We start from the raw sequence: 15,103 nt of genomic DNA on the forward strand, positions 1-15,103 counted from the left end.
CGTGAAAATTCCGCGTAAAGTGACAAAAAAACGTGTGCTTTGAGATATCTACCTAATTCAGTTCAGATCTAAACATTTTAATGCATTATGATAAATATTTCTGAAGATAATGTCTTTTTAGAGCGTGAAGCAACGGTAGTCGTTGCACGCTAGCGACGTCATTCCTAGATCTTTGGCGTTCTTGTAGAATTCCATAATTTGGTACTCTATAAAATTGGCCACGATGCTCTATTTAATTTTTTTTATCCATTTTTATATATAAAGTAAATATTTACTCTTCTTGTAATCGATTGGGTAATATGATAGATATTATTTAATGTGCAATCAGTTTGTTGAGGTCTCTTTTTAAAAGAAGTCATGAACGTAGCTTTATGATACAGCTCATGCCGTCAGAACCTAGTTCTAACTTTCCTTCAGAGCGAATATCTTCTGTCTATTTAATTTATTTATTAACCAGACATGTGCTTTTATTAATTATTGGAACCACTTTAAGGGAACCCTTTTCATTCGCTCTCAATTTAAGATTGATATGTTAATTCCAGTGCATTTTCTAATGATTTCTATCCATCGAAGCAAACATGAGAAATTTTGATTCTCAATAATCTAAATTTTTGTAAAGGACAGCATGTCCGGTATTTTTATTCCTTGATCTGGAGACATAAGGCATTGCGTAGATGTCCGAAATGGACGATAATGGTCCTTAATTTTTTCAAAACATTTAGAAAAAGTATATGATATATCTGTTTCAAAATATTGTGTTGTTTTGGTCTTTTTTCAAATTTTGGAAGCATGCATAAATACAAACCTTTTAAAAGACGTATATTCATGACGCGGCGATTTCACGTATATATCATCCTACAGACATCAATATCTTGAAGTGTTTAACGAGATATAATCAAAATTTTACTTTAAATCAAAATTTTGATTAGGACAGTTTTGATGTATCATTTTATACAATACAGCGCCAGCGGGAAACGTGGTGCATAGTGTGGCTTTACTTTTTAATCAACCCTTGTATATCATTTGAACTTAGAATGGCTGATGTGTAAAAAAAAATCATGTTTTAGTGAATGTGAATAATAAGGCATAAGTCAATTGGTATGACATAATTTGACTGATAAAAGTGCACAAGCGTCTTGGTTTGAAGGAAATATAAAAAATTCAGGATATATTCTAGCGTAAATAGGAAACAGAACGATTTAATAGTTTCGTTTTCCATTAGTATCTTGTAAACAAGAAGATTGGAAATATCGCGCCTTATCGCTCTTCGGATAACATATTATTGCAATACCACAAGAACAGTAATTAATTTTCAAACCTGAATTTAAAAAAGAAAAAGAACAAACAATTTAAACATGTTGTAAATATTTACTGCAGATCATGTTAATTTGAAAACAAAAACTATTAAACAAGTGTGCGGTACTTTTTGTGACGTTGCTAAAGATTTCACAGAGAAATGTACCTGTTGGCTATTCTTTAGATTCGTATAAGAAAACATGTTTGCCATCTTAAGATTGGGACATGAACTTGGATGGTACGCCATAAAGTGCTATTAAAAAATCCTTCTGGCTTCTCATGATTTTTTCACTTGAACAACCAAGTTCATATCACAGCGATGATTTACCACGATGCAAATTTCTAATGATAAAGAAAAGTCTTCAATATAATTTAAATAAGTGTTTCAAACGTAAGAGAGAGAGAGCAAACGTTGTCGATGGTTGTTCGATACGGATTGATTAAACTTAAGGCAATGTGAGTGGTGATTTGATTAGCATCATGGTGCCTTAGCATGTCAGATCATTCTCTGTATTACCCGGCGGGTAAAATATATACATATAAGAAAGTTATAATGACTACACGGCGATCATATGAAATTAAGATGAATAACTCTAAAGCCCATATATATTTTAACATTGTCTATTTCGTTTGTTTTTAGCTTCCATGTTTATTCAATTTGTTGAAATAGCAAGTGTATTATTATATAATTTTTCTATATGAGAAGTATCGAGTGTTTTGAAGGAAATAGTTAAGCATTATATATTATAAAAACTATCAATTGTTTTGAAGGAACTAGTTATGTATTATATATTATCAAAATTATCAATTGTTGTGAAGGAAAAAGTTACGCACTATATAGTATTAAAATCATCAAAAATATCATCATGGTGTCATAGCAATGTTAATGCAAACAGTGACACGTTATTGATATTCAATAGTTACATAAAATATTGTCTGGTCTCAAGGTATAATAGTGAAATACAGCCCGGAGAAAATTCACACACATTTAAGATTTAAATTTGATAACTTATAGATATCCATTCTGTTCTGAAAATAGTTTTTACTGGAGTTTAGATGCTCGATTTTCCTATTTTGAATCCAATTCGAAAATATGCAAACATACTTAACTAAATAAAACGATGTGAAGTGTATCGTATATATTATTGATAAAACCAATTTTAATGAAACACCTTAACAATAATAACAATGTATAGCCTTAGTTATTATTTTTATTGATGTAATTAGCGATTTTTTTTCTTTATTCTGATCAAATGTAAGGAATTCTGAGCATAGAGCGATAGCAACTGAAGTAGCTTTACACCGTTATAGCACTTATACCTGAGTGTCGAAAGCAGAGGAACATCTTTTGCCGCTTTTTTTTTCTCGATCTGAGGAGTCAAAGGGGTATTTAAGATGAACTAGATGGACTTAATTGTATTTATCAATGTCAGATAATTACCAGATAGATCGACTGACTTTATTTGAAACAGTTTTTTGATGAACCTTCATTAATGAATTACTGATATAGCTTCTATAACCAGGGGAAAAAACTAAAAACTCCGACAAACACATACACCAGACACATCTTTGTGGCAAACTGAAAAACCAGGAAATAAAGATGATTTAGTAACTATTTCTTTCATATAACTTCAAGTAGGCACTTTACATAACGTGTATCGTATACAAGGCTCGTCACCCACCATATAAAATAGATGGTTTGATATATTCTTATGTGCTCATGTAACATTAAATACAATTTGATTAAACATGTGATGCTTTACTTATGATTATAAAAACATTTTTTAATGCTTAATGATTTTAAAATGTAAGTAATCATCTTTTCCTTGTTTCGCTTTTGCATAATTTTGTAAAGAAAGAAATCATGGAATTGATCACTGTAATTTGCAGAAAACACATGATAACATCGATTCTTTTTACTTCCTCTTCATGTTTTTGTTAATATGCAGGATTATCGTTTAATTCATTTCAATTAGGATATGTTAAAGCAACATTATATTTATTTCTAATGTATGCCTAATTAAACACGACAATGGTAACAGAGCCAAATTTTGACAATAAAGGAAGCTAAATAAAACAGAACCCTGGCACAATTGAGTTATTTGTTGGTATCTTTGGAACATTTAAGCTTTTTATGTAATACAAAAATCAAGATATTTTGATGCATATCTGCATATATAAAAGATGCACAGTTGTGACGATCTGCGCACGTGCGCAAAAACATACATTTATGAAGTTTATAGGTTTTTTTAAATATTCTTAGAAAGTTAATGTTGAAGAGTTTAAGCTGATTGCGTTGCATAAGAATTAAGTCCACAGTATAAAGTAAACATCCAGTGTTCTCAATGTTTAAGAATCAATGCGGTTATAGTCAAAATCATATCTTGCAAACAGATAACTAATCATTAAAAGTTACTGAAAAATACATAGAATCTTTCTTTTGCTCTTCCTTCTTATAACATAGAAAACATAAAAATAAAAACACTTCTTATATATGGTTTTTTTCGCAAATGTTCTCTTTCATCGCCGCTATTTCTACAGATGTACACACGAAACTCGTGTAACGTTACTTACGTTGCCTTATATTGTGTGTATTTAATTCTTGCTTTATATACATTTTGTTTGTAAATAATTAAATAACAGGTAAATGCATTATTTAAGTTCAGTTGATCCCGTTTTCATGAAAAAAATCATTGGAATCACGCCTTAATTCTACATATACATGATGTGTTGTTTCCTATGTTTTACTGATATATACTGATATATGATGATAATATTGGAAACCGTTCATTAATGACATAAAAATGTCATAAAAATATGAAAATAAAAAACTACCTTTTTAGCCAACGTTTGACTCTGGAAGTAAACAATAAGAAGATAATAATGCCATAGTAGTATCAGCAAAGCAGTCGTGTCTCGTCAGTCAAACAACACCAATATTTATTTTGTTTACAATTTTATCAATGCCGTATCAAAGTATACAAATGTTCAAAACAAAAAAAATTGAAACATTGCCACAGTGAGCACATTATTAGTAAATGAAGCATTGCGTCGGAAATGTTCTGTTTTACATCAGACTCTTGGTAACCGGACCCCAAAGGATATTTGTCCATAACCATGGCATAGTATGGAATTCATTTGGTTAGCGTGGGAACCCTTTTAAAAGAATAATACACAAAATACGTTTTAAGAAGCATGGATATACGCTAGGACTTAACAAACAGTTGACAGTTATGACATTGAAAATCTGCCATACAAAACACAAATTCACTTAACATTATTGGGCGCTAACTCCACAAAACATTTAAAGTATTACACCAACTTACACAAGATAAAGCTCTGCAATTCAATAAATTCAGCGGCTTCTTTTTGTCTGAAAAGTGACTAAATTATGGGGGGAAATGTAGACGCATCATACGAGTTTCAACTCGTATATTATTAACTCAATATAATCGAAAATACATTTTCACTACCGAAGTAACATTAATGCAATTTACTTCTAGTCAGAAAAAGGTTATTAAAATTCAATCCCAGCTGTGCCTACTCATAGAAACATTCATGATCCAGTGTAACAAGGTGTGCAATGCGGCCGTCTAGATATTAGGAGAAGACAATTAAATCATCTGACATACGACTTTTTATCGAAGGTTATACAAGTGTTTTCAAAAATGCTTTATTAGCAAAACGCATAGAAGTTCGATGTATTAATTCATGTCTACATTTTAATCTAAAACAAAGCTACTGTTTCAAGTAGATTTTACTTAATGTTAAACGTTTAGTCTGGGTCGTCTTGAAAATAAAGGTGCGGCTGCAAACATTTGATTGCGATACCACAACTGAATTTGTACTCCTAAAACAAAACAGATTCAACGTTTAGTCAATATTAACTGCTACAACGTAAACTAAACATTTACAAAAAATCTACTTACTAGTTTATTGAAAAGATGTCAAATGATACTCTTATTATCATAAGTAGATACAGTATGAAAAAAGAATCCAAATTATTTCATCCTTTTATCAACATAGTCCTAACACATTATATGTAATTTAGTATTACTTAGTTCACAAAAGTGTTCATGGTAGCCATGTTTACAAATGTACAACCCTGACAGTTATCCTTCTTCTTGTGACACCACTTGCAGTTGGCAGTTTATTAAGCAAGGACACAGGACAATTCTTATTGATAGGTATCGATAGATCGACACAGACATGTCACTACCTGGCTTGATCTCAACATCAACAAAAAACCCAGGGTAGCCATGTTTACAAATGTACAACCCTGACAGTTATCCTTCTCTTTGTCACACAACTTGCAGTGGGCAGCTTAACAGGCTAAGGAACAGAAGAATTCTTAATGATAGGTATCGATACATCGACTCAGACATACCACTACCTGGCTTGATTTCAACATAAAAACAAATCAAAAACAAACAAACAAAACTCACGGCATCGGTTTAATTTTGATGCGTTTGCGCACGTTCAATCGTTCGATTATCTGTTTACGAACCATATCAATTCAAATTGAAATCTAATCGTTAAAAAATAAGTTAAAAAACAAATATATTAATAAGAAAGATCAACACTGAATATTTCAAACAAATGAAATAAATAATCTTAACATTGGAAATAATCAGTTTGTAAAACTATGTACATGTTGCTTCAGCATCAACTATAACTGTATGAGTTGACAATAGAAATAGATTTACCATTTACAATCAATCATTCTTATGTCAAACCACAAGTGATGAATTATACATTTTATACATGTATAACAAGCAAATTCATGGATACTAACTCATTTTATTTTCAAATACATTCAATATTGAATAACACATACCATAAAATAATGTAGTATTGTGAGAACATATTCAAACAATATTCATTCACAATATAATGGTCTTACATTGTATATTTCACAGACAAGGTGAGAACACTTACCCGCAAATCTTGCCAGCTGTCAAAAACGTACCATAAGTCTCCAAAACAAACGCGATATCATGCAGTTGATTGTAAAGATATACGCTGTGAAACTGATCGTGGTAATTCGGATTTAGTAGAAAAATGTCTTTTTAATTAAAAACAAAAGCTACTCTAAACTTTTCATAAACTAAATGGTTTTCTTTTTCCGCTATTCATAACACGATTTATTAACGAATGTATCCTCATTAGCATTGATTTAACGAAACTTAACACTTACATGTTTTACACAAACTCCCTTGAAAACCAGCATCACATCCAGTAACACATGTCCCATTGATATTGGAACACTGGTTTACATCCCGACAGTGTCCACATCTTTCATTGCATTCAGAACCATACAACCCTCTGTCGCATGCTACAAATAAGATGATAATTATTATAATGTTTCGGAGGTATATGTATTATCATTTATCTATTTTTTGTGCATTGTATTTTATATATTTAACTACTCACGGCTTTTACACAAGTTCCCTTGATAACCAGCAGCACATCCAGTCAAACATGTTCCATTGATATTTGAACACTGGTTTAGGTCACGACAATGCCCACATGTTTCATTGCATTCAGAACCATACAACCCTCTGTCGCATGCTACGAATGATCTTTTAATTATTATAATGTAAAGGCGGAATATGTATTATCATTAATCTATTTGTTTTGCATTGTATATTATATATGAGGCTACTCACAGGTTTTACACAAGTCCCCTTGATAACCAGCATCACAGCCAGTAAAACATGTCCCATTTATGTTGGAACACTGGTTAAGGCCACGGCATTGTCCACATGTTTTATTGCATTTAAATCCATACAACCCCCTGTCGCATGCTACGAATAAAATGATAACTATTATAATGTTTAGGTGGTATATGTCTCATCATTTATTAATTTGTTGTGCATTAAATTATATATTTTATGTTTAACCACTCACGAGTTTTACAAAAGTTCCCCTGATAACCAGCATCACATCCAGTCAAACATGTTCCATTGATATTTGAACACTGGTTTACTTCACGACATTGTCCACATATCTGTTTGCATTCGGGTCCATACGAACCTTCGTCACAAACTATAAAAAAAGTTCAGTATAAATAGTTTAACCTAGGCAGAATAAAACAGTCTATCTATGATTTTATTCTTGAAAAATAATTTATAAACACATTATGTTTACATTGCTAAAGCATCTTTTTTTTTTTATCTAAACAGCCTGGGCAAATGAAGATGAAACGTTGGATTCCAAACTGTACAATTAAAACAATTAAATGTGTTGAAATTAAATCAGGCATATCATGTCATGTCAATGCAGTAAACTGTCTGGACAATGTTTAGCAGATATTAATTGTTAAACAAGCTCTCCGGGACTTCCATACGCCTCTCTTATAGTTCCCATTCTAATAAATGGTAATGTGTTTTACCTAGCAGGACTCAAGATAAGCCTAACACGCTAAATAACATATAAAACCATGAAAAAATCTATCATCTATCTATCTATCTATCTATCTATCTATCTATCTATCTATCTATCTATCTATCTATCTATCTATCTATCTATCTATCTATCTATCTATCTATAACGCAGCCCAGCAGTCACACATTATCATTGATATCGGATATAAGTTATCCATCCATCCGTTAGTTCATCCATTTATCCATCTATTTGTCCGAATGAATTTAATTCGTAGTTCTTAAAGTATTATCTGAACATACATGCGTGAAAGAATAGTGCTGATCAACATCCTTATCATTATCGTTTATAAAAAAATACATATTGTTTTTGCGGATTAGTAGGGAAATATAATTATACCCCCGCTCCGAAGGAGAGGGGGTATACTGTTTTACCCTTGTGTGTCTGTCTGTCCGTCCGTCCGTCCGTCTGTCTGTCTGTCTGTCTGTCCGTCTGTCTGTCCGTCCGTAACAAAAATTTCTGTCGCATTTATCTCAGTAACTATTTATCGCAGATGCTTGAAATTTTAACACAGTGTTTGTTTAGGCATGCCATATCGTGGGATATATTTTTGTACCAATCGGACGTCAACTTCCTGTTAAATGACGACTTTGCTTATTTTTTAACCAAAATTTTCAAACAAATTTTCGTCAAAGATTTCTCAGCAACTGTTTATTGCAGATGCTTGAAATTTTTACACAGTATTTGTATAGGCATGCCATATCGTAGGATATATTTTTGTACCAATCAGACGTCAACTTCCTGTTAAATGACGATTTTGTTTATTTTTAGCAAAACTTTTCAAACAAATTTCCGTCAAAGAATTCTCAGCAACTGTTTACCACAGATGCTTGAAATTTTTACACAGTATTTGTATAGGCATGCCATATCGTGGGATATATTTTTGTACCAATCAGACGTCAACTTCCTGTTAAATGACGACTTTGTTTATTTTTAGCAAAACTTTTCAAACAAATTTCTGTCAAAGAATTCTCAGCATCTGTTTATCGCAGATGCTTGAAATTTTTACACAGTATTTGTATAGGCATGCTATATCATGGGATGTATTTTTGTACCAATCGGACGTCAACTTCCTGTTAAATGACGACTTTGTTTATTTTTAGCCAAAATTTTCAAACAAATTTTCATCAAAGATTTCTCAGCAGCTATTTTTGGAGATGCTTGAAATTTTAACACAGTGTTTGTTTAGGCATGCCATATTGTGGGATATATTTTTGTATCAATCAGATGTCAACTTCCTGTTAAATGACGACTTTGTTTATTTTTAGCCAAAATATTCAAACAAATTTTCATCAAAGATTTCTCAGCAGCTATTTATCGGAGATGCTTGAAATTTTTACACAGTGTTTGTTAAGGCATGCCATATTGTGGGATATATTTTTTTACCAATCGGACGTCATCTTCCTGTTAAATGAGCACTTTGTTTATTTTAGCCAAAATTTTTAAACAAATTTTCCTCAAAGATTTCTCAGCAGCTATTTATCGCAGATGCTTGAAATTTTAACACACTATTTGTTTAGGCATGCCATATTGTGGGATATATTTCTGTACCAATCGGATGCCAGCTTTCTGTTAAATGTCGACTTTGCTTATTTTGCATATTCACATCAGAGCGGGGGTATCACTAGTGAGCATTGGCTCACAGATATCTTGTTTGCTTTTAAAATGAAACTTAAATTTACCTAGACTTAAGAACTTAATTGAATATTTTAAAACAATACCATTAATACTTCTGATTGTGATCTTAATGAATGTAAAATAATTAAAAGATACTTGGGTTACAGAGTGTTTTAAATATGAATCTCCAAACAAAATAACGTTTTAAGAGCTTTATTAAACGCTTATTCTTTAAAAAGAATTTGTGTGAAAATCACTTAACCGGATCTCCCTTCCTTCTAAGTGGTCAATATATGATCAATTGAAAAAAAAAATATGATTTAATAGAAATAAAATTATTTTGACAAAATTACACAGGATGTAGTTCTACCATTCAGTCAACTGAATGATAACTGAACGGTCTGGAAAAGTGACTGAATGGCACACATATGCCATTCAGTCAATTTTCAGTTACCTTTTAGTCAGCTGTCATTTGACTGAATGGCAGAGATTCATCCAGTCATTTAAGAATTGTCAGATAACGACAAAAATATATAATGATCTTGCCACCTTAAATTACCTTTAGAAAATAATAGCACAGTTAAAGATTGTTTGAGATCACGTTGAAATGTTAGGAAAATAATCATAGAAATAAAAGCAATGAAAGTATTGTTAATGGCCAGATACAATGTAATGAATTAATATAATGCATTCGGATTGCACACAAAAGCACTCTGAAGTTGACATTAAAAAGATGCCTCAGTTTCTAGTAGACAAAATCTTTGTAGTTTTTAGCTCACCTGAGCTTTTATGATCCGTCTGTCCGTCCGCCCGTCTGTAAACTTTACACATTTTAAACATCTTCTCTTAAACCACTTGGCTAATTTCAACCAAATTTGGCACAAAGCATCCCTTTACAAAGGTGATTATAAATTGCAGAAATGAAAAACCAATCTTAATTTAAAACGGAGAAAACATCGAAACTTTAGAAAAAGGGGGTGCGTTTTAAAAAACTTCTCAAGAACTAAAGAGTCAAATTCAACGTAATTCTGCATAAATACTCCTTATGGAAGGGAAAATATTAATTGCAATAACTATCGGCGAATTCTGTTTCAAATTTGAGTAATTTACGAAAATAAAAGTAAAGAGATAATCGCTGTCAATCAGTTTATAACTTCGGGTTCTGTATCCATATCGAAAACAAAAGTTCATTGTGTTTGGCAGCCATGTAAAATTAAAATACAGTTTATTTTATGGTATTCTTTTTTGTTTTTCTACCGAGGGGTCATATGGCACAATATCTTTTGAACACCCATATAAAGCCATTGTTGCCCAGGTGAGCGATGTGGCCCCATGGGCCTCTTGTTGGAAATCAAGTCTTCCAACAATCTGTTGGAATTTTTATAGGTACATGTACCAGTTGTGCCCATTGTTAGCAGATCTATTTGTGTATCCTTATAAAAAAGAATTTATTTAAAAACTTGTACGTGTAAAAAATAAATCACTCGATGTGGTCTTCAACTCAACATTCAAGTATATAGACGACGTAATATCAATTAACAATTGTTATTTTCATACTAACTTTGACTCGATATATCCCAGTGGACTTGAAATAAAAGATACCACAGAGTCTGTGTCATCTGTTTCATATCTGAATATTTTACTGGACATGGACAGTGATGGTAACGTAACAACAAATCTTTATGATAAACGCGATGACTTCAATTTTTCTGTAGTCAACTTTCATTACTCATGTAGCAATATACCTTCATAAGCTGCATATGGTGCTTTTGTCTCAGTTGATTCAATACGCAAGGGCATGTTCTTCGTATGAAGAGTTTCTAATACGAAGCAAGCTACTGACAAATAAGTTGATAAAACAGGACTATCATTAAACAGATTCGTTGGAAGTCATCTTTTCGTAAGTTCTAAGGTCGACACAACGATCTTGTCAGCAAATACAATCTTCCACTCGGTCGCAGGCTGACTGACGTTTTTTATTCTAATTGTTAGACTATAATTAATCACATAATTGTCTACTGACTTTACCGGGTTTTTTTTTCGATTACGACAAAGAACACACAGTGGGTGTGACCGGTCGGCAGAGGATGCTCACTCCTCCTAGGAACCTGATCCTTCCTCTTGGACTTTCCAGAGGTCCGTGATTGCTCTGCTCTAGGTTATGATTGCATACTGAATTGTCCACGGATTTTTTTCTGGTTTTCCCCGATTATGAAATTTTCTCCAATTTACAGCATTTTTCCCGATAATGAATTTTTTTACCGATATTACATTGGGCACACGGCGGGTGTGACCGGTCATCAGAGGATGTTCACTCCTCCTAAGCACCTGATCCTATCTCTATCTATTTGGAGGTCCGTGTTGTTCTGCTTTGAATTTGTATTTCGTTTTATGGATGTTTTAAGATGGATCACGGTTTGTTTTTGTCATTTTTTCATTCTGTATTTTACATGTACTGAGGCACACCGGGTAAGGTTTATCGTGTGTTTTTAACATTGACTAGATTTCCAATGGTAACATAGCGAACAATATAAACTGAATGTAAACATTTGATGAATTGAAACATTACTGTTTTGTCAAATTTAACACATAATGTTTTTAATCCTTTTTCACTGAGAAATTAGGGGGGGGGGGGGGGGGGTTATGAATGTTTTTGAAAGATATTAAATTACATATGTCGCGCTGTTAATTGCAATGTTTTAAATGTTAAAACTATAACCATAGTCGTTTATCATATATTGTTTTCTTTAGAGTTGCACATAAGCAGCTTTACCTAGTTCACATCGGTGACCTTGATATCCAGGTTTACAGCCCTGACAAGTGCCCGTCTCTATGTGACAGTACTGACAGTTAACGTCTGGACAGGGAACGGAACAGTTGGACCCAAAATATCCGGTAGCAGGACATCCTTTGAATAGGATAATTCAAGTGATCAGTAATCCTGAATAGTATATTTCTGATATGTTTCTACTATATATACTCTTATGTTGAATTAAACAGTTTAATGATGTTAAACAGTCTATTTGATACTTAAGTTTTTTTTTTCAATATGCATCATGCGATAAAGCAAGTTATTTTAAAATGGTTTATATCGAATTTCCACATTGAGCCGTGTAAATTCATAATAATCAATAAAATAAAACGATCTTTAACCAACAAATACAGGACCATATGCCATCAAACAATTTCTTTGAGATATCACGCCATGTACCTTAACTAATTCTGATCAAATTTTGAAGGCGGTATAACAATACACCCACCGTACACCTCCACCTCACAGAGTCCAGTGAAAACATATTTAGAGTAGTCGTCAGGGTTGGTAACTCCTTGTCGTCTCTCGTTGTAGTAGATTACGTACTGCCCGTGTACAGGACAGGTTGTGGTGAAGACAGCAGGCATGGTGAATAGTGTAAAGTTGTCATCCTTGTAACACAGTGTTCCCTGTAGTCTGTCTGTTGTATTGGATACGTACACAGAAAACCCAAGGATGTACTTTGTGAGCAAATTAGAAGGACCTGCATGTTATTAAAGACAATTTATGATGTCGTATCTGTAAAAGAGGGTACCATGGTTGCATACTGCTTGATATGATATAGTGTCGTATTAACGAGATCTTCATCATGCATATATATACAGTAAATTAGTTGTACATCGCTATACATTTATATACTACATAGTATGCTTATTTTTATTTACAATGTTGATAATTTAATACTTATAATAATCATAATCACAAACCCATCATCGTGTTAGCCCGACAGTGACATCTCTTTAAGTAAATGCATTTCTAGATGGTTAATCGTCCTTAAAACAATTAGGTCACGTTTCATATGATACTGCTCCATACGTGTAACGTTCTATTATATATCGTCGTAATTTATCCCAGAATACACATATTCGTATAGGCTGTTATACCTTTCAAAGAATTCGGCTGATATGCGAGGCTAACCACTGAACGTAATGAAAACAACTATAGTCGAAGCATATGTTATGTATTTTTGGACTTGAAAATGGCATAACTTTAGTTAATCTGACTTACCCAATGGTTGATTGTTTGTCATGAAGTAGATGGCGATGTGGTGGATGCTGTGGATACTGTAAAGGTTCACCCACCAGGTGGCGGTTTTTTTTCCCCAGTAAGATACAGCACATTGACCTCCATCAACACTCAGGTTTGATTTACGTCCGTCCACAGCGTTACTGGCGTTAAATGTGTCACCTGCCTCAGAGTTATGTTGGTATGCTTGTTTGTATAGGGCGATATTAACTGTTTAGCAGATAGGAATAAAATTTGCTCAAAAATGTCATTAAAAAAGAAATTCGTAAAGGAATATACTTTTTTCTAAATAATTTCATTACCATTTATCATATACGTTCGAATAACCTCACCATTTAAAGGTACAAACAAACACAAGGGAAACATTGATTAAAAGATATTTGTATTGTAATTGTCCCTATTTCATTGATATTCGCTAAAAACAGCATTTTTTTCCCTTTTATTTTTTAAGTATACATGTACAATGGCAACATCGTCGGCCGTTTGATATATCCGTATATAATTTAAAAAAAAAAAGGTTTTGGAGTTGATCACGTGCTCTTAATTAAATATTAAAAAAATATTCAATGTCAGAATTATCAGAAGATAGTTTGGTGTCATTGATTTTCATATGTTAAAGTATCACCCAATTTGACACGTTGTTAATCTCTGCAGATTCAAATCATGTTGTTTTATCTTGAACTAGAATGTTTAAGGTGAAAAACAATCAGATGGAAATGCAAGCATTACATCAATTTCCATGTAACGTTGAGAAAAAATAAAAATGAGCAAGGTGGAATAAACATCCGTCTTTCATTTTGATTTTCAAAAAATATAAGGACGTGAAGCGTCATAGTTCATTATTCATTGACGTTGCAACAATGGGACCATAATTGTTATTCTTAACTTCTTTTTTATTAAGATATATTGGCACAGTATTTCACCAACTATCTAAGATTAGGACCGATTTTATTTATAAACACATTTAAAGTTAACTTTAAAAGATATGGCTTACCATAACCATTAGCAAAGGCAAAAACGCCGACACACACAAACACTGCATACATCCTTGTAAGGAGCCAGGGCATTAGAAAATAAAACAGGAAACACACCCGACTCTTGAATTCTGTTGATAGTTTCACGTAGATATTAGTTAAATAGAGTGTCGTAGGGGAGAGCCTTAACCTCCAAACTATCAAAAGTTACTTATTTCAAGTTTGCTTAACAAATTTGATTTCGTAATGTTATAATATAATCATTTATTTCCTCGTTGAAAAATAAATTTTCATCGTAAGTACTTAACTGTTGTTGCTTTATCAATTGCAAAGGAAACAAAGAAAGCGAGTGCTCTTTAAAATTTGCAATAATATTATGTAAATATCACCTCTAGCATATACTTGTTTATCGACATGCCAGTAATAGCAAGAAAGTCACATACATTATTTTTAGGATGTAATTCTTTGATAAAGGCTTTTCTATGTGTATGACCAGTATTTAACAGAGAAAATAACTCATTTTGGACGATTTTAATGTCTGTTGTTAACTATCAAAAGGAAAATTAGATGAAGTATGATATCAAAACATTTTGTTATTTCAGGCCTCATACAGACACTTTTAAGCATATCTTTTACAATTTGATGTTATGCTATGGCATGCGATTAAAATGATGTGATATCAGTTTTTAATGCAATGCTATGCATTTTGTATGCT

General features: G+C 32.5%; 1 protein-coding gene across 1 annotated transcript; it reads right to left on the bottom strand.

The window, feature by feature from the left end:
- Positions 1 to 3,740: 3,740 nt before the first annotated feature.
- LOC117687263 (multiple epidermal growth factor-like domains protein 10) lies at positions 3,741 to 14,594 on the bottom strand. The gene is made up of 8 exons (XM_034463525.2): positions 14,409 to 14,594; positions 13,397 to 13,624; positions 12,618 to 12,872; positions 12,131 to 12,265; positions 7,207 to 7,344; positions 6,966 to 7,103; positions 6,730 to 6,867; positions 3,741 to 6,631 (listed from the first exon to the last, which is right to left on the bottom strand). The coding sequence occupies exons 1-8, from the start codon at positions 14,479 to 14,481 to the stop codon at positions 6,483 to 6,485; spliced, it is 1,254 nt and encodes a 417-aa protein (XP_034319416.1). The 5' UTR covers positions 14,482 to 14,594; the 3' UTR covers positions 3,741 to 6,482.
- Between the last annotated feature and the right edge of the window lie 509 nt (positions 14,595 to 15,103).

Source organism: Magallana gigas, chromosome 1, assembly GCF_963853765.1.
Source record: "Magallana gigas chromosome 1, xbMagGiga1.1, whole genome shotgun sequence".
In the NCBI taxonomy this organism is placed as follows: Eukaryota; Metazoa; Mollusca; class Bivalvia; order Ostreida; family Ostreidae; genus Magallana; species Magallana gigas.